Source organism: Dendronephthya gigantea, unplaced genomic scaffold (genome assembly GCF_004324835.1).
Source record: "Dendronephthya gigantea isolate DGI-Jeju-01 unplaced genomic scaffold, DenGig_1.0 000144F, whole genome shotgun sequence".
Lineage (NCBI taxonomy): Eukaryota > Metazoa > Cnidaria > Anthozoa > Malacalcyonacea > Nephtheidae > Dendronephthya > Dendronephthya gigantea.
Genome location: NW_021163154.1, coordinates 434,583 through 457,395, shown reverse-complemented (window position 1 = coordinate 457,395; position 22,813 = coordinate 434,583). Strand labels below are relative to the sequence as shown.

At 36.4% G+C, this 22,813-nt stretch overlaps 1 protein-coding gene and 1 pseudogene across 1 annotated transcript; both read left to right on the top strand.

Moving 5' to 3' along the window:
- The first annotated feature begins 4,162 nt into the window (after positions 1-4,162).
- On the top strand, positions 4,163-8,435 carry LOC114536771 (annotated as a pseudogene).
- A 12,852-nt stretch (positions 8,436-21,287) lies between these two features.
- On the top strand, positions 21,288-21,830 carry LOC114536770. Its single transcript, XM_028558123.1, has one exon. The coding sequence runs from the start codon at positions 21,288-21,290 to the stop codon at positions 21,828-21,830; it is 543 nt and encodes a 180-aa protein (XP_028413924.1).
- The last annotated feature ends 983 nt before the right edge of the window (positions 21,831-22,813 follow it).

Below are 22,813 nucleotides of genomic sequence, written 5' to 3'. Positions count from 1 at the left end.
AATGAAAGATATCACACAGTATATCACGTAATAGACATTTGCCAGCAAAACTGCAAGAGGTCTGCATTTGGACACTTTACACCTGAGATGGGTATCTATCCATCCTCCCTTTATGCCAGGGTGTAATTCCTATAGTCTCCAAGAATAACTTTACAAAAATTAATTAATATGATTGCAAGTTAGAGACGTATTAATCTAATCTCGCTCACTTACGCTGGAACCGCCACTGGTCGCTTACTAGTCCGTTGTCATAATTTCCAGGTCAACCAATCCAGTTAAAAGGGCCCTCAAGTTCAAATGGTAATGGTCGTGTGGAGATATTCTATAACGGAAATTGGGGAACGATCTGTGACAGCCAATGGGATATCAAGAGTGCTACAGTTGTGTGTCGTCAACTTGGTTACCAGAAAGCCCTTGCGGCCCTTAAGGGAAATCTTGTTCCTTCTGGTTCAGGGCAGATATGGTTAGACAATGTTCGTTGTTCTGGGAATGAGCAAAATCTGGCCAGTTGTTCCCATAGAGGCTGGGGAGTCCATGACTGTCATCATTCTGAAGATGCTGGAGTGAACTGCTTTGGTAATCGGCGTTTACATTTTTGCAACCTAATCTTATCAATCAGCTTCCTTCAATCCTCAGCCTTGTACCCAGGCGCTTTAATAGGAAAATATATGACGTTGCGTTCAGCTACTATTTAGGCTCATAATCACCGAGCCTGAGGGTAACTGGAAACAGCAAAACAACTAGAGCTGTAGATTGTAAATTTAACTAGGCATAAACATTTCCTAGTAATTTTTTTATGTTTATTGTAATATTCAGCAGTTTCAGATAAAAGTTGCGGACATTGGTACAAGTCTGGCAGGAGATCTGATTGAATTTACATAACAAATCCGACACCTAACTATCTTTTCAAAACGCTTGAATTGCATATTTTTTATAGTTATTGCTCAGTTTTATGCTATCTTTTCACATTTTATTTTGTATAAAGTTTTTAAAGGACTTTTACAAAAACGTTTGCAAAATTACAGTTATTTTTGTATTTTGCCATGCGATCAGAAAGTTGCTAATTTCCAGTTTTTATCCGTTCAGATTTTGTGCGTACGTACAAATTCCAATGATCACGGCCCATTACATAGAATTTGGGCAACCTGTTGCATACCCGCGACACAGAATACGTACTATCCGAAATGTAACTTTGTGTCCTAAGATTTTCCCGAAATACAGGCGTCATACAGAAGCCATCATTCCTTGTCATTTTTCATTATTTCGCCGTTTAATTTTAGTAGTAATTTTTGGGTTTTAATTCATAAAAATAAATTAATTTATTTTGAAATGTGTTTTCATCTCCGTAAATGCCAAGACATTAGTGAAATACAATCATTTTTAAAAGTAATTGGGCAATTACTATTTTTAAACAAAATCTATATTAAAATTTGCTATATACGATATTACTATATACGATCATTCCCATACATCTCAGCCCACCCTCCTTCCCCCAATCAGTGATGGTTACACGTTTACAAAATAAATATCCGATTTCTTGGGACACAACACTGAAAAGGGGGCGAGAAGGATCTGGGCTCGTGTTTTAAATCGGAAATTTGGTTACCTGTCAACCCTTTGGAAGATGATTGTAGGTCACATGCACGGCAGATGTTATAAAAACAATGACGTAATGACAAATGAAGAATATCAAACATTATATCACGTAATAAACATTTGCCAGCAAAACTGCAAGAGGTCTGCATTTGGACACGTTACACCTGAGATGGATATCTATCCAGCTTCCCTTTATGCCAGGGTGTAATTTCTGTAATCTCCAACAATAACTTTACAAAAATCTCTTAATATGATTGCAAGTTAGAGCTGTATTAATTTAATCCGACTTAATCTGGAACCGCCACTGGTCGCTTATAATTTGGTTTTAATAATTTCCAGGTGTATCAATCCAGTTAAAAGGGCCTTCAAGTTCAAATGGTGTTGGTCGTGTGGAGATATTCTATAACGGAAAATGGGGAACAATCTGTGACGACCAATGGGATATTAAGGATGCTAAAGTTGTGTGTCGTCAACTTGGTTATAAGAAAGCCCTTGCGGCCCTTCAGGGAAATCTTGTTCCTTCTGGTTCAGGGCAGATATGGTTAGACGATGTTCGTTGTTCTGGGAAGCAGCGAAATCTATCCAGTTGTTCCCATAGAGGCTGGGGAGTCCACAACTGTGTTCATAATGAAGATGCTGGAGTGAAATGCTTTGGTAATTGGCATTTACATTTTTGCAACTAAATCTTATCAATCAGCTTCCTTCAATCTTCAGTCTCGTACCCAGGCGCTTTAGGAGAAAAACCTATAACGTTGCGTTCAGCTACTATCTAGGCTCGTAATCACCGAGCCTGGGGCTAACTGAAAGCACCAAAACAACTACAGCTGTAGATTATAAATTTTAACCAGGCATAAACATTTCCTAGAACTCTTTTTTATGTTTAATGTAATATTCAGCAGTTTCAGATAAAAGTTGCGCACATTGGTACAAGTCTGGCAGAAGATCTGATGGAATTTACATTATAAATCCGACACCTACCTTTTCAAAAGCCTTAAATTGTATATATTTTTTTTAGTTATCGCTCAGTTTTATCCAATCTTTTCAATTTTTTTCTTTATAAAGTTTTTAAAGCACTTTTACAAAAACGTTTGCGAAGTTACAGTTAATTTTGTATTTTGCCATGCGATCAGAAAGTTGCTAATTACCAGTTTTTATTCGTTCAGATTTTGCGCGTACGTAAAAATTCTGATGATCACGGCCCATTACATAGAATTTGGGCAACCTGTTACATACCCGCGTCACAGAATACGTATTATCAGAAATGTAACTTCGTGTCCTAAAATTTTCCCAAAATACAGATGTCATACAGAAGCCATCATTCCTTGTCATTTTTCATTATTTCTGCCGTTTAATTTTAGTAGTAAGTTTTGGGTTTTTTAATTGATATAAAAAAAATAATTTATTTTGAAATGTGTTTTCATCTCCGGAAATGCAAAAACAGTGAAATTACAATCATTTTTAATGGTAGTTAGGTATTACTATTCTTTACTAATATTTACTATATATGATTATAACCATACATCTCACCCCACCCACTTTCCCCCAATCAGTGTTGGTTACACGTTTGCGAACAACTACTACTTGGGACATAACATTGAAAAGGGGGCGCCGGGGATCTGGGTTTGTGTTTTAAGTCGCTAATTTGGTTACCTTTCCCAAGCTTTTAAAAATGATTGAAGGTCACACGGCAGATGTCATAAAACAATGACGTAATGACAAATGAAGAATATCACACAATATATCACGTAATAAACATTTGCCAGCAAAAATGCAAGAGGTCTGCATTTGGGCACTTTACAGCTGAGATGGATATCTATCCATCTTTCCTTTATGCCATGGTGTAATTCCTATAATCTCCAAGAATAATTTTGCAAAAATTTATTAATATGATTGCAAGTTGGAGCTGTATTAATTTAATCTTACTAACGCTGGAAGCGCAGCTGGTCGCTTACTAGTCTGTTGTCATATATTCCAGGTCTATCAATCCAGTTAAAAGGGCCTTCAAGTTCAAATGGTGCTGGTCGTGTGGAGATATTCTATAACGGAAAATGGGGAACAATCTGTGACAACAAATGGGATATCAAGGATGCTCAAGTTGTGTGTCGTCAACTTGGTTATCAGGAAGCCTTTGCGGCCCTTCAGGGAAATCTTGTTCCTTCTGGTTCAGGGCAGATATGGTTAGACGATGTGCATTGTTCTGGGAATGAGCAAAATCTGGCCAGTTGTTCCCATAGAGGCTGGGGAGTCCACAACTGTCGTCATTCTGAAGACGCTGGAGTGAACTGTGGTAATCGGCATTTACATTTTTGTAACCAAATCTTATCAATCAGCTTCCTTCAATCTTCAGCCTTGTACCCAGGCGCTTTAGCAGAAAAACATATAACGTTGCGTTCAGCTACTATTTGACAAGGCATAAACATTTCCTAGTACATTTTTTTTATGTTTATTGTAATATTAACCAGTTTCAGATAAAAGTTGCGCATATTGGTACAAGTCTGGTAGGAGATCTGATGGAATTTACACAATAAATCCGGATGGTAAGGGTTCTTTTAAAGTCTGGTGTGATATGACAACCAATGGAGGAGGATGGACGGTGATTCAGAGAAGGAAAGATCCAAGTGTGGATTTTTATCGTGGTTGGTCCGAATATAAAGCAGGATTTGGCACTCTCTCTGGGAATTTTTGGCTTGGTTTAGACAAAATACATCGTTTAACAGAATCTGGTCAAAACACATCAAGAATTATCCTGAAGTCTGGTGATGCGATAGCTTCTGTAAACTATTCGATGTTTTCTGTGAGTTCTGAATCTGATGGTTATAAACTGCACGTTGATGGATTTTCCACAGAGGGTAAATATACATGTACTGTCCAGAAATAACCTAAGGCCGATTTTCCACGAGGCGGAATTATTCGACCGAAGGCGGAATTTTTCGTCTGATATTCTTTTCAAATGTGAGAGTTCGACCCTGGCGGATTCCCTTCACCGCGGTCAAAATTAAAAAGAAAATCGAAGAAAAATTTCGTTCGGTCGAAAAATTCCGCATAGTGGAAAACTGCCCTGACACTGCAGTTGCGGTTGCGATTCGGTCGCGGTCGACCGAATAGAAACCGCGGTTGACTGCAAATGAAAGAATACGTTTGCAGTTGCTTTTCGGTTCCTAACGATGTTTTATATATTAACAGCTGAGATCGACAGCACAATAATCATATCGAAAAAATCTTCAGAAATGTTAGTCAGACCAAGTTAATATAAGCCGAGGTGTTAAACTTCCGTCTCACCACGGTTTGACCTCGGTCTGAGCTCGGTTCAACCGCGATCAGACCGAGGTTTAACGTAGATTAACCATTATTTGTTAAGTTATTTTTTGACAGTACTGTAGTCAACCAGATTTTTGAGTCATTTCACAATTTTAGTGTGGATTCAACCCTGTGTAACTGAGTCTGTTGCATGCATGGGTTCTTGCAATCATATAAAGTATTAAAAAACTGGTCAACCCTCTTTCGTGGCAAGTATTTTGTATTTTACTAGTAATGGCTAAAATGGAAGGCCAAAATTTAGGCTCAATTTCAATTTGCAATCCATAATTGAGAAGATAATAAATCTTATCGTGATCTTAAAAAATCAGCCGTTTTATTATTATCGCATCCTCATTTTCAGGACCAACTATCAGGTTACGGGGGCCATTAAGATCAAATGGTACAGGTCGTGTGGAAGTATTCCATAACGGAAAATGGGGGACAATCTGTGACGATAACTGGGATATTAAAGATGCTGAAGTTGTGTGTCGTCAACTTGGTTATCAAAAAGCTAACGAGGCCTTGCAAGGAAAGTATGTTCCCTCTGGCACTGGACCGATATGGTTAGACGACGTTCATTGCACTGGGAATGAACAAGAACTAACTAATTGTCTGTCTAAGAACTGGGGAATTCATAATTGTCAACATTCTGATGATGCTGGGGTAAATTGTTTTGAAACAGGTGAATTTGATAATCCAACATTCCTTGCAACGAAATAATTGGAATTAGCTTTTTTCCGCTTGCGAACAGACTTCAGTTAAACCATGTCTTCTCTTTGGTTCGTCAAAAATGAAATTTTAAATAATAACTCTCCTCTTTTGGAAATAAATTTTTGACATGGAACGTCTTGGTCAAAGGCCAGTTCAATGAGAAAAGATTGAATGTTTAATTGTTTACGTACTGCAGTGTATAATTATTGCGTTAATAAAAGCATTTCAAAGTCTTGTTTTGAATGAATCTCATTCAGTAATTCTAAAACAGATAAAATAGTAATTCTTAAATTTTCCCGGAATTGCTAAAGAACTATTTTGCTCTTTGGAGTGGTATTTAGCTCCTAAATTCACTATATGTTGGTTTAGTGAACTGTTGGTGATAACTCACAGGATCATTACCATAATTTTAGATCAAACAGTGAGGCTGCAAGGGCCATTAAGTTTCATGGGTATTGGTCGTGTGGAGGTATTTCATAACGGAACATGGGGAACAATCTGTGACGACGAATGGGATATCAAGGATGCTCAAGTTGTGTGTCGTCAACTTGGTTATAAGAAAGCCCTTGCCGCCCTTCAGGGAAATCTTGTTCCTTCTGGTTCAGGGCAGATATGGTTAGACAATGTTGATTGTTCTGGGTATGAGCAAAATCTGGCCAGTTGCTCCCATAGAGGCTGGGGAGTCCACAACTGTCATCATTCTGAAGATGCTAGAATAAAATGCGCTCCAAAAGGTATGTAATCCATCATGATATCCAATACATTTAGCAAATCAGCCTCCTTCACGTTTTCACGTGAAATATTTTTAGCTTTTTTTTAATGTCATCAGAATGCAAACACAGATAACATAATGTTGCATGCTTCGGAAAAAAATTGCATGAAATTTGGAAAAAATACGGTAGAAGTTATGTTTTCAAAAATTATGTCCTACTCTTATACAGTGATTTACTGTCAAATTACCTCCCTGGATTTAAAACTGTGATTTCTTAAGTCTCAACGAGGAAAACAAAATGAAATTACATGTTTTACCTCGCTTTCATTGTTCTTGCTTAGGCTCGCCCCATGATGCTTAGCATCTTCCTAGGCCTAGTTACGAAGACAAGGCGAACTGAATAGTGAAGAATGGCTTGTTTTATAAAGCATGATAACTTACAAGAAACTGATGGTAAAAAACTGGAATTGCTTTTAATGAGCCTTGTATATTTTTGCCAGGGAGGTGAACTTGCACTTAAGATTTATCAGTTACTAGTGCAAGTTCCCTCCTAGTGTAGTGGGACGCGTAGAAATAGGTACCTAAGTACCAAAGCATTTCAAAGTCTTCTTTTTAAAAGCATTTTTAATGAATTTTATTTAGGAATGCTAAAAAAGATAAAATAGTAATTTATAAATTTGCCCGGAATTACTAAAGAATTATTTTGCTCTTTTGAATGATATTTTGCTCCTAAATTTACTCAATGTTGGTTTAGTGAACAGTTTTTAATAACTCACAGGATCATTACCATAATTTTAGATCAAACAGTGAGGCTGCAAGGGCCATTAAGTTTCATGGGTATTGGTCGTGTGGAGGTATTTCATTAGGGAAAATGGGGAACAATCTGTGACGACAAATGGGATATCAAGGATGCTCAAGTTGTGTGTCGTCAACTTGGTTATCAGAAAGCCCTTGCGGCCCTTCAGGGAAAACTTGTTCCTTCTGGTTCAGGGATGATATGGTTAGACGATGTTCGTTGTTCTGGGAATGAGCAAAATCTGGTCAGTTGTTCCCATAGAGGCTGGGGAGTCCATGACTGTCATCATTTTGAAGATGCTGGAGTGAAATGTGCTCCAAAAGGTATGTAATATGTACGCCATCATGATATTTAAAACATTTATAGCAAATCAGTTTCCTTCACGTTTTCACGTGAAAAACAAAATGAAATCACATGTTTTACCTCGATCTCATTTTCTCTTTGTTCCTGCTTAAACTCACCCCATGATGCTTAGCATCTTCAAAGGCCTAGTTACGATGAAAAGGCAAACCGAATAGTGGAGAATTACTGGCTTGTTTTATAAAGCATGATAACTTACGAGAAACTGATGTTAAAAAAGTGGAATTGCTTTTAATAAGCGTTGTAAATTTTTGCCTAGGAGGTGAACTGGCACTAGTTACTGATAAGATTGATGTAATAATAAAAGTCCGGCCGACTTTGGACTGCCATAAATTTAGGGCTGTTTTCCATAGTGGCGTTTCTTGTACGTACGTAAACGCACGTAAAATTTAAAATGAAACTTAAGGCTGCTTTCCATGCACTTACGCGTTTTTTATACGCACGTATTCGTACGGATCTATTTTATATGCTTTTAAATTTTTATTATTTAGCATCTAGGTCAACTAAATGCGTACTAAAATATATACAGAAAACTAAGTTCTTTCGATTTATTCACTTGACCTTGGTGTTAAATAATAAAAATTTAGGAGCATTTAAAAATTTCCGTGCGTGTACCTGCGTATAGAAAACGCGTAACTGCGTGGAAAGCAGCCATAAGGCCTAAAAGAATAGTTAAATTTAATATTTTCATGATACAATAAGTTTGTGTTGTTGTATCTGCTATAGTAAATACGAACTGAAAATTAATATAATTTAATTTTAGAAAATGCTGGAGATTCATTGATTGATAATAACGGGGCAAAATTCAGTACCAAAGATAGAGATAACGACATATGTCGAGTGAATTTAACTGTGCTGTTCTCCACACTAGTGCATGGTGGTACAGTAACCATGACAACACATGCGGAAACTCCAATCTCAACGGTTTATTCCCCAGGGCAGGTATATCTTCAGGCGGAATGACATGGTACAACTGGAACAACAATCGACGATCGATGGCAAAAAGTGAGATGAAACTCCGGCAGGCTGATTTGTAGAACAGCATTCCACGCAGGATTGTTGGTAATTTACAACACAGGCCTAGAAAACATCATTTCACAGTTAAATACTGTAACAGAAGGTTGTAGAAATGATCATATTAATGTTATTAATTATTAGACTAATGATGAATGTGTATGATACTATGATATACAATTGTAGGAATATTTCACGAGGCGAAAGATGGAATGTTCTTTCACTGAAATAGACATATGGAAGCATATAATACGACAGCTGTAGCATTTCTTAATCATAAATATAGATTAAGAATTGTGTTTCTTCTTCTTCTTTTGACTCATAATTTATCATATTAAACGCGGGGATGTTTATTTTAGAAAATCGCTATAGACTGGAATAAAGAGATAAAGACAAATTTATATCCGGATTATTTCTCAATGACAACGTCATTGTACAGTATGTAATATTATTTTTAGTATAATCCTACAATAATTTAGCTAGACTCGCTTATTCAATAAACAATAAAAAAACCTGCAAAAATAAAAACGTTTTTCAGAAATCTATCATTTTCTGCCAGGCGCTTCCTCGCAAAATATAACCACCCCAAGCACCACCACGCGCTTGGCTTAATTCTTTCAGCTGACCTCTATATAATAACTGAATGCAACGTTATATAATTTACAATGTTTTTTATTAAAGCGCCTGGGTACGAGGCTAGCTTTGGCCCTCCCAGAAAACGTTTTAGTGTCAAAACAAATGTGTTTGCGTTGAAAAAATCATTAATTCAAACATTTTGAAACCTTGTTTCGGGTGCCCGATTATTGGAAGCTTGCAAATGGTTGTATAGCTTTACATAGACGCATACAAAAATAACGACTTCCTTGTCTCGTGTCTTCACTTGTACTTCCGCTTGGGGTTTCTAACAGAAATCACTAGAGGCGGTTCAGGGTTAGGCGGAATAAATTTCTACAGCTCAAAATCGTAATTGCATTGGTTGATTTTTATTTTAAAATATTCTTTAAAAATGCATGACAAATATCGTTGTTGTTAAGGTATTTTGAGTTTTAAATTAAACCTTTTAATTTATTCTGCCGCTACAACCGTAATTAGTGACGTCACAACAAATCTTTGAAATCAGCTGGAGATTTCAGCTGTCCTACACCTTCAACCGCGAAAAAAACATTTATCATCTTTGGTGAATTGTGAAGCTTCAAGTTTTTAGCTCTGGCTTGTACACAGGTATTATCATGATATTACATGATTAGAGTAGACATTATATAATAAGCATTAGCCCAACAACAACAAAATTATAGGCTATTTTCGATCTTATCAAAAATAGTATTCTGTCTTAGACTGTGCATCACCAGATGTTTATGGCAAAAGAGCTGCGGCTTTTCTAGCTTGTACTTTATAATTTTACATCTATTTTCAGTTTTATATCGAGTGTAATTATGAAAAACTAAATAGAACTGTTGCATTAAGCACAGACGCCGGGCATTAAGCAGACCGCTATAGTTTATAGGTAAAAAGGTAGTGGTTCGGTTTGCCTGTCTTGGGAATTTTGTACGATCTGCCAAACTAAAAAATGTGTTACTTTAAATTATAGGCCTACCGTAAATGATCGATTAAGCGCCGCTACTCGAATAAGCGCCGCTGTCGAATAAGCGCCGCACCTCAATAAAAAAAAATTAATAAGCGCCGCTGTTGAATAAGCGCCGCGGCGACTATTTAGGAAGATATAAATAAACGCTTAAAAATGTAGAAATAAACGATTCTTTATTTAGACGCGTTAATCCTAACATTTAAACTATTGAGAACGACTGCCAGTATTGAAACTTTAAAGTTTCATTGTCGAATATCTCTTACAATCGGGCTCATATGACAGTTCTGATAGTTTAAAATTTTCCTTCTTCCTAATTACCTCCGTGTCTAACACTTGGGCATGTCGTCGATTCGCCGTATTGCTGTGAACTTAGCGGGAATCACCAGCCCAACCTTGCGCTTTCTTTTTCCTGTAACCTCTACCAAAAGTTTACTCGATCCATCGGCCTTCAGAAAACAATCTATTTGTGCACTTTGAAATAAGCGCCGCTGTCGAATAAGCGCCGCTGTCAAATAAGCGCCGTGTCTTTAAATCGATATTTGCAATAAGCGCCGCGGCGCTTAATCGATCATTTACGGTAGGTTAAACGTCGCATTTTCATCGCGTCGAATGCAATTCGAACAATAGTTAATGAGATGTTAAACTCATTATCATGTATTGTTTGAATTGCATTCGACACGACTAAAGTGCGACGTTGAACCTAGGCCAAAGTGTGATGTACGATGAAATTTCGTTCAATATGATATTAATAACATTGTCTTTCGTATTCATGGTACAATTTTTTCTGAAGGGAGTGTTTCTTCAACTTTAAAACAATCAGTCTCATCAGGCAGTTTAACCACATTATACACCTTTGAAATGTTTTGTATAACGGATTAAGAAGGCACTTTCTGTTTGGCTTTGCTTATCTTTGCGCCCTAACCTACCTCTGTAACATAGCTTTTTAGCCCTTTTTACACTGCATCGGATTCGCATGGTCCCGATATCACTGAAAATTAGCCATGTCTGTACGAGTTTTAATCCCAAAATTATGATAGCATGATTGCTTTAGCATGATATGGCAAATGAAAAGAATCTGGGTACGGGGATACTGTAAAACAAGTTAAAATGATGTCGTGACTATGTGAATCCGGCATAGTGTAAACGGTCTTTGATGGCAGCTGTACATCATGTTAGCAAACAGTAAAAAACAAATTTCAAAAGAAACTAATGACGCTGAACGTGAATAATTATATGAATATTAGCCTTCAATTCAAGTGCCTCAGACATAAAATGCGAAATGAAAAGACCATCGAAAATGCGGATTCATGGGTCCGAAAAACGAAAAAAATTTAAAGACATTTTGAATGTTGATCTATATATTTTTTAACCCATGGCAGTCAATAACAGAACACTGGTAATAGCAATTTTCGCGACGTCACGCAAGTTCATCAGTGTAAACTCATTGTCTTATTTCCTGGGGTTCTATGCTGTTTTGTTCACAGTATTTCAAATATTTTCGACCGCAGACCCAAATTTTATCAAAATTATTTTAATTTTATGTTTTGCATTGTTAAAAAAGAAAATTCTGAAGAATAACAGCCCTAATTTGAAGCGTTGTTTGAAGCGAGCATTTTCTTTTAATAAGTGCGCCCAATATTCAAAGATGACAACTGAAAATTGTGCTCGGCTTAGCATATCGTGAAGAGCCTCTAGCTAACGAAGAATGGACAGAAATCTATGGCGAATAAAACAAACTCATATTAAACACAGAACAAACTGCATAATTTCTAACGTTAATTCCGACAAGCAAAATTTTAAGTCCATGGACGCAAAAGCATTCAAAATATCGGAGCATTCAAATAAAATTATCGTTAAATAATCAACAAGAATGTACGTATAAGAAACGGTTAACCTTTGTTTGCTTTTGGAGTTTTTAAAACTTTTGAAGATGATGTAAAGTCCGTTCTGAGCATATATTCTGCGCATAACAATGTTTGTTTACGTTGGTTATATAATCTTTACATGACGTATGCGTCGTTATAATTTTCTTATTTTCTTCTCGCTCGACCGGCTGTGATCTGTGATGAATATGCTTATTTTATATTATATTTTGAAGAAAATATTGTTATATTTTGAAGAAAATATAAAGCGAAGCTTGTAAATAAACCGGCCGTTATTTAAACGTTATATATTTGCATGTAATTGTAGGACAAGCGAGAAGGTAGCGTCTGTAGCGACAACAAATAGCCTCGCCATTTCGGGCCTCATTCAACAAATAAATTCTTGGAGCATTCCTTTCAGCATAATATTGCTTTTTTCTAGCAGGCTTATGATAAGATAAGTTATCGTCGTGACTCGCAATTCGAGCCTCTTCGCCTTGCGACATAAAATAAAATAATTGTGCTCCCGAACTGCCGTTTGTAATACAACGCGCTAATATCGCATAAAATGGTCGACCGTCCAGCGTCCATGACATAAAATTTGGACAACTTTGAATTCCGCAACGTTCTCCCAAATTCCGGGTGTAATTCCTAATAATCTCCCAGCGGAATTAGTACCAATAAGGTTTCCATATGTACAAGGGTTTTTAATACACTGGCGGTCAAAAAGAACTGCTTAAATGTTGCTAATGTCGTATGTAACAGGAATCGTAACAATCAACCTTTTATTGTAAACTAATAAAGAAGAAGCTAATAAAGAAGAAGCGAATATAGGAGAGAGCTTCATAGGCATTTTGGAAATTCTCTTATTCCAAACAATATTGACATATAAACAATATTCCATATTCACAAGAGTTTTTCAGTAATATAAGCACGAATCCCAACGGGTAAGACAGTCCTATATATAAGTGAAAGACTATGTGCACACGAGCGTCGTTTTCGAGCGTTTTCAAAATCGTTTTTATCCAGTTTATCGATTTGACGCCCTGTCCACACGATCCAAGGGAAAATATGCTTAATATGTTAAATTAGCTTCAACTTCTATTGTAAATTGACGGTGTTTGAAACCGTTTTGGCGTAAAAACGAAAATGAAAACGCTCGAAAACGTTACCGTGTGCACATAGTCAAAGTTATCTCCGTAAATAAACATGGTTTATTTACATCTTCTAACTTCTTCCTCAATCTTTGAACTTCTATATGCTTTTCGTATAGTACCTTGTGCTGTCTGAATTCGAATTAGGTTTGCAACGCTTCTAAATGAATATGAACCGTATAGTATTTATCCTCGTGAAAGGACAAGGACATATTCACAAACATAAACAAAGCGACGACAAACGAGCTTTAAAATTATGTATTGCTTGAATATTTTGGCCCTTTTTTAGCCATGATTCGGGAGCGCGTGTAGGCGAGGCCTTTTTGTATTGTTTACCAAAGTTGTACTTAAGGCCCGATTTCGGTTGAAAAAAAAGGAAACATCGAGGTTTTAGACAGAGGTAAAGACGTTTATGATTTGACCTCTTTGATGTCTATATTTCATTTTATATATTATATATCACATTTTTATACGATGCTTGCCAAGGGTTAATACTTTAATTCTTTAATACTTCTATTTTTGTAGTGATTATAGTGAATTCAATACATAATGGCAGGCCTGTAGAATGAAATTTCGAACTGGAAAGAGAAACATATGATTTCGGACTATTATATTTTAGTTATCAACTAATACGTATCTTCATACACGCTATACATAATGACTAGTTTGCGCTAGGAACCTGGAAACGAGTCGCACAATTGCAATGAAACACTGCAGTATCGTGTTGTCGGATTTTGTTGGCAGCTAATGTTGATATTTCTTACACTGATCAAAACTCGAAAGCTTGTTGTAATGTTGAATTCTGGGTCTTGTTGGCGTGGACATGACCACATGAACAGATTAATATCAAGAGTATGTGTGCTCCTTTAGCTGTCGCTCACACTCAATGATTTCAAACTACGTTAGCATTTCGATTCTGAACTTCTGTGGAGTATTGTTTTGTATAAATTATTAAATAGTTAAGATTCCTGGTCCTCTACGCAAATTACACGAATAAGCGAAATAGGCTTACTTGAAAAAGTATTTTCCTGCGGGAGTAGCTTATCGCATTGATGAAAATGAGTACACGAATTTTTATAGGGCTATAAGAGTGAGTGTGAACAATACTGTAGTAGCATCACGTGTAGCACGTACGCCCCGAGAACCATCTGATTTTTTCGGTGAAAGCTATTTCAGATATGTCAGAGCACCTCGGTACCAGGCCTCCAACCCGTACGCGGCCATACTTTTTACCTATTTTCAATTTTACCTATTGTCAATTAATATTTTCATCCTGACAAAATATCAATATTATCTTAACAAAGGGTTATATATAGACCTGTCTAATTAAATTTAACATAGTAATTCCATATTAATCACTTTCTGAGTAACACTAACACAACAAGTAACTTCAAAGGTGCTGGGGAAGTGGGGGAGCTTGCCCTATATATGCATGCTCATGGACATTGGATGTATGAATCTTACCAGTCTAACTTTTCCAAGTTAGGATTGTATAGTTTGTTGCTTTTTGCATATTTACAATTTTAAATAATTGAATAAAGACAGCCTTTTGGATATTATAGCCGCGAACAGGTTGGAGGCCTGGTACCGAGGTGCTCTGACATATCTGAAATAGCCTTCACCGTGAACACAGAGCATACAGAGGTTTGACTTGGCATTAATTATGCGTTCCTAGCGGCCATGTTGTTAGCCAGTGCGCTAAAGAGAGACCCTATCCCCCCCGAACATTATAAATATCCATATATTCCACATTTTCACTTTATTTAAACAATCGCTCCCACTTCTATACTCTTCTAAAGGATAAGAACTAACAAAATCTGGTTTTGAGAAAAAAATTGAGCGTTTTTGTCAAAAATACGATTTCTCCAGATAGTTCTGTCTCGGCTGTTTATATTCAAGCCGCCGCCATATGCATGATTTCCCGGGGGGAGAAGGTCTCTCTTGAGCGCACTGGCTAAGCCAAGGGGTACGCAAAATTAACGGCAGTCAAACCTCTGTATGCTCTGTGCCGTGAAGGGCATTTATCAATGTTGTAATAATTTATGGCATAAATAATTTTCATAGAATGGGAATTGGACGAAGCCAACGTAAACCAATCATATTTGGCAACTGTAAAGAAGTTTTACAGACGGTTATAATGATTTATTTTGCACAAACCTCGTTATTGGAGAAGAAGATGAGACTGAGTTTTGTGAAAGAGGGTGGTCTGAATTTGTTGAAGACAGAAAGCAATGGGAAAGAGAATGTTTAAATGACGATAATATCAAAATATCACAGTGTTGTAACGAGACATTTCACTATCTGGATGAAAGATTTAATGACTACATAAAGTTGTGTCCCATTGTGGGTATGTTTTTTGTTGTTATTGCTAATGTCACAGTTGTTGTCATTTTGCTGATTGATTGATAGATTGAATAATTGATTGATTAATTGATTGATTGATTGATTAATTAATTGATCACCTCTTCGAAATATTTCCCAGCTATGCAGAAGCTTGCTAAGCTTTACTGGAAAAATATTTTGGCTCTTTGTGTTTTAAACGTAACAAAATAAGTAAACAACAAAAGCATTTAATAAACTATTATTTAATCATGATTGATTTGATTTTTTTTATTAGAAGACAAATGCACATGCGAAGTTCTAGAGAAAAAAATTGATCGTTTTACATACCGTAATATGTCGGACCCAGTATCATGGATGAAGCTAAATATTTCATGTCGACACAAGTTTCAACATCGTCGTCTAAAAGTGGAGCCAGACGTAAGATCACCGCACAGTTTTCCTGTTGGTTTTAATAAAATCAAGAATATATTTCAACTGTATGGAGGGCGGGAGAAATCATGCGATATTATGGTTTATGTTCGCTCCTGTAAATATGAGGGCAAGTATTTATTTATCGAAAGCAATCAAGAATTGGATCATTCAAAAATGTTGAACATGGCCACGCTTAGCTTGTTTTAATTAGGGCTGCTTTCCATACGCACGTGAAGGTCTAAATCCTTTTTTATGTTAATAGAAGAGTGTTAAAATCGGAAGAACTTAGTTTTGCAGCCATGCGTCATCCATCTATGCATGTGTAGGTAATGTATCTGCATGTTAGCATAGCATGCTGTATAGAAATCTCATTTTCATAGTAGTTACGTAACGACATTATACACGTTTATCACATAATATTTAGGGCTTAAAGAAATGGTCAAGAACTTTACTAACAGAAGAGGTATAGAACTACACTATAGCTACTTATTATTGCTATCAGGAACGCCCGAACAGAGAGGACGATATAACTGCCCCGCCCCTCCCCTTCTCTTTTTATCAGCAGGAACAATTCTGAAGGTCGAGCTTAGTTGCAGGCTGTCATTTTCTAATAATGCCTGATTTTCATGGGTTATTTTCGAATAAATGGTTATTAATTATTATGGGTTATTGTGATTCATTTTGACCAATCGCGTGAGTAGATTTAGGCCAATGCACGAAAATTGTATATAGAGGATATTACACGGTTGCGAGAAGATATGGATTTTATGTTCGAGTGGCAAAACTGAACAATATCTCACGAGTGAGCGCAGCGAACGAGTGAGATATTGTTCCTGCCACGAGAACATAAAATCTATATCTTCGAGCAAACCGTGTAATGTTCTGTTTATTATATGGACTAAATTATGAGTGAAAAAAATACACACAAAGGCGACAAGAAAATTAGCCGCGGAAGACCATTATAAAAGCAAATATTTTCTAAATTATAACCTAAACACTAAAGTAGATTAATTTTTCCTTATCTAAGGATGTATTATGTGTTTTTGTTTGTATTTCTAACGTTAATTTCGTTTTATAAACGAACCAAAGGCCATTTGTATTTTCACAACAACAACAAAGAAAATGGCGAGAAAATTTTCGAAACTCGTTATGTCACCCCTAAACGTGACATACGGAAAATACGCACACCTGGTCCCGGATGTAGTGACGTATGAGTTCTACGAGTGTTTTAGTTCTCAGTAAAATACCCCCAATTAAAATATTGTAAATTACGTTTTGGTTTCCGATACCCATGCATTAATTATCCCTTGGTATTCACCACCATAAATTTTGCAATGATTTTTCCAGCTAGAAAGACGTTAAAAAATAAAAGAAGAGTATAAAAGGACCCTCAACAAACTTTGAAAAAATTGGGCTGTTCGAATATTCCAGTAATAGATATTTCCAAAAGTATACATTATCAATGTTAGACATTGCAATCCCAGTTAACTCAATGAGCCTTAGGGATTATAATATCCTAGAACTATAAACTGATAGCTGTGTTGAACTAAGAACTAAATGTGTGAAGAAGTGGTAAAAATCCCCTGTGAAGAAGAGGTAGTAATCCACTGTGAAGAAGTGATAATAATTCCCTTTGAAAAAGTGGTTGTTATATCCTGTGAATAAGTGGTAGTAACCCCGTTTGAAGAAGTGATACTAATCCCATGTGAAGAAACGGTGGTAATACCCTGTAAAAAATTGGTAGTAATCCCCTGTGGAGAAGCGAGAGTAACCCCCCCACGTGAAGAATTGGTAGCAATCCCTTGGGAAGACGGGGTAGTAATCTTCTGAAGATGTGAGTAACTTCGTGTGAAGAAGTGATAGTACAACCCCGTGAAGAGATTTTAGTAATCCCCTTTGAAGGAACGGTGGTAATCCCCTGTGCAAAAATGGTGGTAATCTCCTGTTAAGAAGTGATAGTAATCCCTTGTAAAGAAGTGGTAGTAATCCCGTATGAAAAAGTGGTAGTAATCCCCTTTGAAGGAGTGGTAGTATTCTTCTGAAGTAGTGGTACGCAATAACTCCGTGTGATCTTCACAGTGATAGAAACCCCTGTGAAGAAATGTTAGTAGTCCCGAGACAGTTAAAAAGGAGGAAATGTCTTCGGTAAATAAGGAGCGATAATTCACTGCACATAAGGAAGCCAGGTACTGCTCATGGCCACAATGTGACCATCGGGGAATGCCAGATTTGAAAACGTTTTTAAGACATACGGCCTATAAAAAGGCCCTCGAAAACAAGCCATAGGTAAACAAATACTTTTTTTTTATTTTAGGCTACTCATTGGCATATAAAGATATTATATCCAATCATACTATCAATTCGGAGGTTGAGTGTTCCTGGAATTGTCTTAAAGAACCCACATGCTTAGGATACAACTACAGAGCCAACAAACATGCAGTGAATTGCCAAACCAGTAACAAAACGCAAGACAGTGATATGGTCCAAAATGGAGAATGGACCTTTTTTCAGGTTGGGTGAGATAATTTATAGCAATTATATCTTCAGGTTAATCATTCCCAGTCACAATCTTAGGTAAATTATCCCCGAGCGTTTCCCTGCGGGGGTACTAAATCAGCTAGGAGATCAATTACACCCGGGTATTTTGACAGAACATAGCGGAATCCAAAGTTGCCCAAATTCTATGTCATGGACCATGGACGTTCAATGGTCATGGTATTTGTGTGCACACGCAAAATTTTAACGAGTGAAAACTAGTAATTAGCAACTTGCTGATTGGTTAAGATGAAACGTTTGTGTTTCAGTGAAAAACGTCAACAATCTAACTGTCATTTTGCAAACTATTTTTTAAAAACATGTTTCCAAAACACAACATTAAATGGCATGGAATTAAATCAAATAAAAGATGAAAACAACGGGAAGAGTTATAAAATATTATCAGAACTGGAAGCGTTAGCGGTGAAAAGGAACAGCTCGTAGCTTATAATCCTTGCAATGGTAATTTTTAATTTCGAGGTTTATTTCGTGTTGGCTGTACAAATACATTTCATAACTTTGGTACAGCATGTCATTTTGCTCGGTTTTGCAACATAACCGACTATTTAAGGCTTAAAATCATCGTTTTAATTTCAGAGTTTTAATGTAAGAAATATCAAATAAAGCTTTTATAGAGTCGACTGCAATCACGGCATTAATTCAACAATGAAAAACAACATTCGACGTTTACTGCTTGGTTATTTATATTATTTGTGCTGTCTTGACGTTTTGTGTGAAAATCTATAACTTTATTCAACGTAATGCAGCAGGCGAACGGGTAATTCACTTCACCTTTTCGACTGTGTTTGTTTCCGGAAAATTTGAAACACCACTCATCAGCTCAGTATAGCCATAGGCTTTACACATGTCATTTCAAAATATATACTTATGAGGTCTGGCTAGTTAAGGAAATATTTTGCTTCGTTTGAAATGGCGAGGGGTTGCTGCATGCATGTGTTTCTAGTATGTATCTAATTATGTTCAGTATTTAGCTTGTAAATGTTTGGATATTCCTAGGCTACCAGTCTTGAAGGAACGACTTTAAACTTGAAGTTTCTGTACATCGCCGCGAAAAAACTGTTTAATTAAAAAACGATGCCTGTCGTCTTTTGCAGTTGAGGATTAAAGCAAAGTACGTCACTCTATGGAATGTAATAAAAAGCAAATATTTTCTTTGCTTTGGAATTGCGAGGAAAAAGGTCTTTATTGCGGAGTGAACAAAATGACATAAAACCTATAATTATCATGTCTATATTCGTTGCAGAAAAATTAATAGTCTTAAAATATGCAAATATCAGCTTTCTCATGGTATCAAGCAGGGATATTTACATTTTTTTTCGACGATAAGCCGCTCTATCTCCCATGCTATTGAATTAAAAAATCAAAATTTGTAGTTTTTTAAAAGTCACTCGTATTTCTCGTAGAGCCTTCGCACCGATTGCACGGTAGTTTATACCTGCTAGGGAACTCTATTCACTTGTAACTTACACCAATACTCCCTTCATTAATTTGACGTTTAGATCTCTGAAAAATCGTATCTTACGAATGGCTGTAGTTGATGGCTGTGTTTACAAAACTAGTTGAAAAATCAACATGCACACTTTCAAAAAATTCAAAAATTGTACGTCAAATTTCTTATTTGAAAAAAAGCATTAAAGCAATAGTCACTGGCCAGTGACTAAATCACTTCAGAAACAGTAAATTTTGACCAATTAGAATACATTGTCCGAATCAATATAGTGACCTCGAAATTTATACTAATTATTATTATATTTTGTCGATGGCAAAATAATGACTTAATTGACGAAATATCTACAATCTGATTTAAACGCTGTCCTACCCAGTTCATGCAAAAGCGCCATTCAACACGAAACGTGAAACTTTGCAGGTTGACGAATCGTCAACACAATTTTATAACATTAGAGATCTTAAGATTGGATTGCTGTGCTCTTCAAATGTGAGAAAAGGCATACACAGGTTCTCTTCTAAGATATAAAGGATAACAACAAGGGAATGCTTCAAATTTATTTAAGCATTTCGTAAACACATCCTGAATGCACTGTAAACATTCGATAAAAAGTTTTTTCCATTATCTCAAAGTGAATTAATTTTCCTTAGCTTTTACAGGATCCTGCGCTGAGCCATTCTTAATTGTTTATGTGAAGACCAATGAAATCTTAGCAATGGATACGGCGACTCTTAATACAGAAGTCAGAAATCTTAGTAATCACTACATCGTCTCATTAGATATCGATAGTGGGGATAAAAAGATATACTTCAGCGATTAGTATCATTTATATCAAGCAAATTTTAGCGGAGATGTTCGAAAAGTAATTCATAACGGTACTGGCGTAAAATATATAACTAACAATTGATTGGATTCAAAATCGTATATTTTGGAGTAATTGGAATACGTTTGCTATATATGTTGCTAATTCAGACGGTGAAGATAGCAGGGTGTTTATCAGATACACTCGATTCGAAGCCCCACTTAAGCCGGTTTTCCACTAGGCGGAATTTTGCGCGCGGAGCGACATTTTCCGCGCGACATTTTCCGCTCGCAAATCAACGGTAATTTCCACTTGGGCATTGTTCTGCAGCGGGAAAACCATTCAAAATGGCAACCTCGTAGCTAAGGTCTTTACTCGTGGGGAGAAAATATTTTCTTCCCACGAGTAAAGACCCTGGGTACGAGGTTGTCAAAATGGCGGCAGTAAACAAATGATTTCTGATGAGAAAGCTTTTGATACTTCTGCTGCTTAGAAGAAGAATTAAAAGAAGGGAGCTGAAGTACAAGAAAGACTTTTGGGTTCGGAAGATATTTCAAGAAAGAACCTCAAAAGGTGAATACCATTTGCTCGTGCAAGACCTCAGGTTATTCGACACCTTGTATTTCTTCCAGTGCTTCAGGATGACCCCTACCACATATGAAAAGCTACTGTCTTGGGTTGGCCCTTTAATCACACGAAAATCAACAAGAATGCGTGAGCCAATAGGGGCTAGTGAAAGACTTTGTGTTACTCTGAGGTACCTAGTTTCTGGAGATGCTCAAGTTAGCATAGCTGCAAGCTATCGAATAAGCCCTTCTGTTGTTGGTCGTATTATAAAAGAAACTTGCCAAGTCATATGGGACACACTAACTGAGAAAGGTTTTCTTAGTGTCCCAAATTGTGGAGAAGACTGGAAGAAAATTGCTAATACTTTTGAGGAAAAGTGGAATTTTCCTCATGCTCTTGGAGCTATTGATGGAAAACATATTGTCATACAAGCCCCAGCTCGTGGAGGGTCAGACTTTTTCAATTACAAGAAAACTCATGGCATAGTCTTGATGGCAGTATGTAATGCAGACTACAAGTTTCTGCTTGTGGATATTGGTGATGCAGGACGGCAAAGTGATGGGAGTGTTTATACAAACAGCCATCTTGGTTATGCTATATTGACAATAACCTCTTAAATATTCCCAACCCAGAGAAGATTGGAAATTCAGATGAGATATTTCCCTATGTATTTTTGGCAGATGATGCCTTTGGATTGAAAACCTACCTAATGAAGCCTTATCCTGGTCAGAATGTACCAGAAGACCAAAGAATTTTCAACTATCGACTCTCTCGAGGTTGAAGGATAATAGAAAATACATTTGGTATTGCAGCTTCACGATTTCGAGTTCTGAGAAAGCCAATCATTGCAGAGTTGACACTGTTATACAAATTACAAAGGCTGTAGTTGGACTACGCAATTTCTTAATGCAGAACAGATTACCGGACGACAGCCATAGTTATTGTCCATTTAACTATGTTGATCAAGAAAGTGTAAATGGTGTTAAGGCTGGTCAGTGGAGAAATGACACATCCCCAAATACCTCTCTATATCCAATTTCAAGGGTTGGTTCAAACAACTACTCAAAAAGTGCAAAAACAACTCGTGACAACTTCAAGAAGTATTTTAATTCTCCAGAAGGAGAAGTTAGTTGGCAATGGGACATGGTACGCCGGGTTACAATCCCCTTTGATGAAAATGTATGAGAAGTATGTATTATATAATACGTTTTTGGCATTATTGAATTATAAATGAACAATATTTATTACAAACAAATAAAATTATATTACACTGATATATATAAATTATAATAAATATTATTTAAAATATCTGTTAATAACATAATTAATATCTATATAATTCACTAATCATGTACAAAATAAATATATTTGTAATAAAATTACATGTTATACAATATTAATTTTAGCAGTTAATATTATAACATGTTCAAGGCACTTTAATCGATTATTACATCACATATACATACTTTTTGGTCTTGGAGCCTCGCTCTCATTAGTAAATTATGCAAGGTGATTGGCTCATGATTAATGAGAGTGAGGCTCCCAGGCCAAATGATATAATTATCAAAAGGGTTCAACTTTGCAACAAAAACTGATTCAA

Bases quoted from the DNA above. Each gene is read 5' to 3' on its own strand.
- LOC114536770 (XM_028558123.1), top strand. From the start codon at position 21,288: ATGACCCCTACCACATATGAAAAGCTACTGTCTTGGGTTGGCCCTTTA.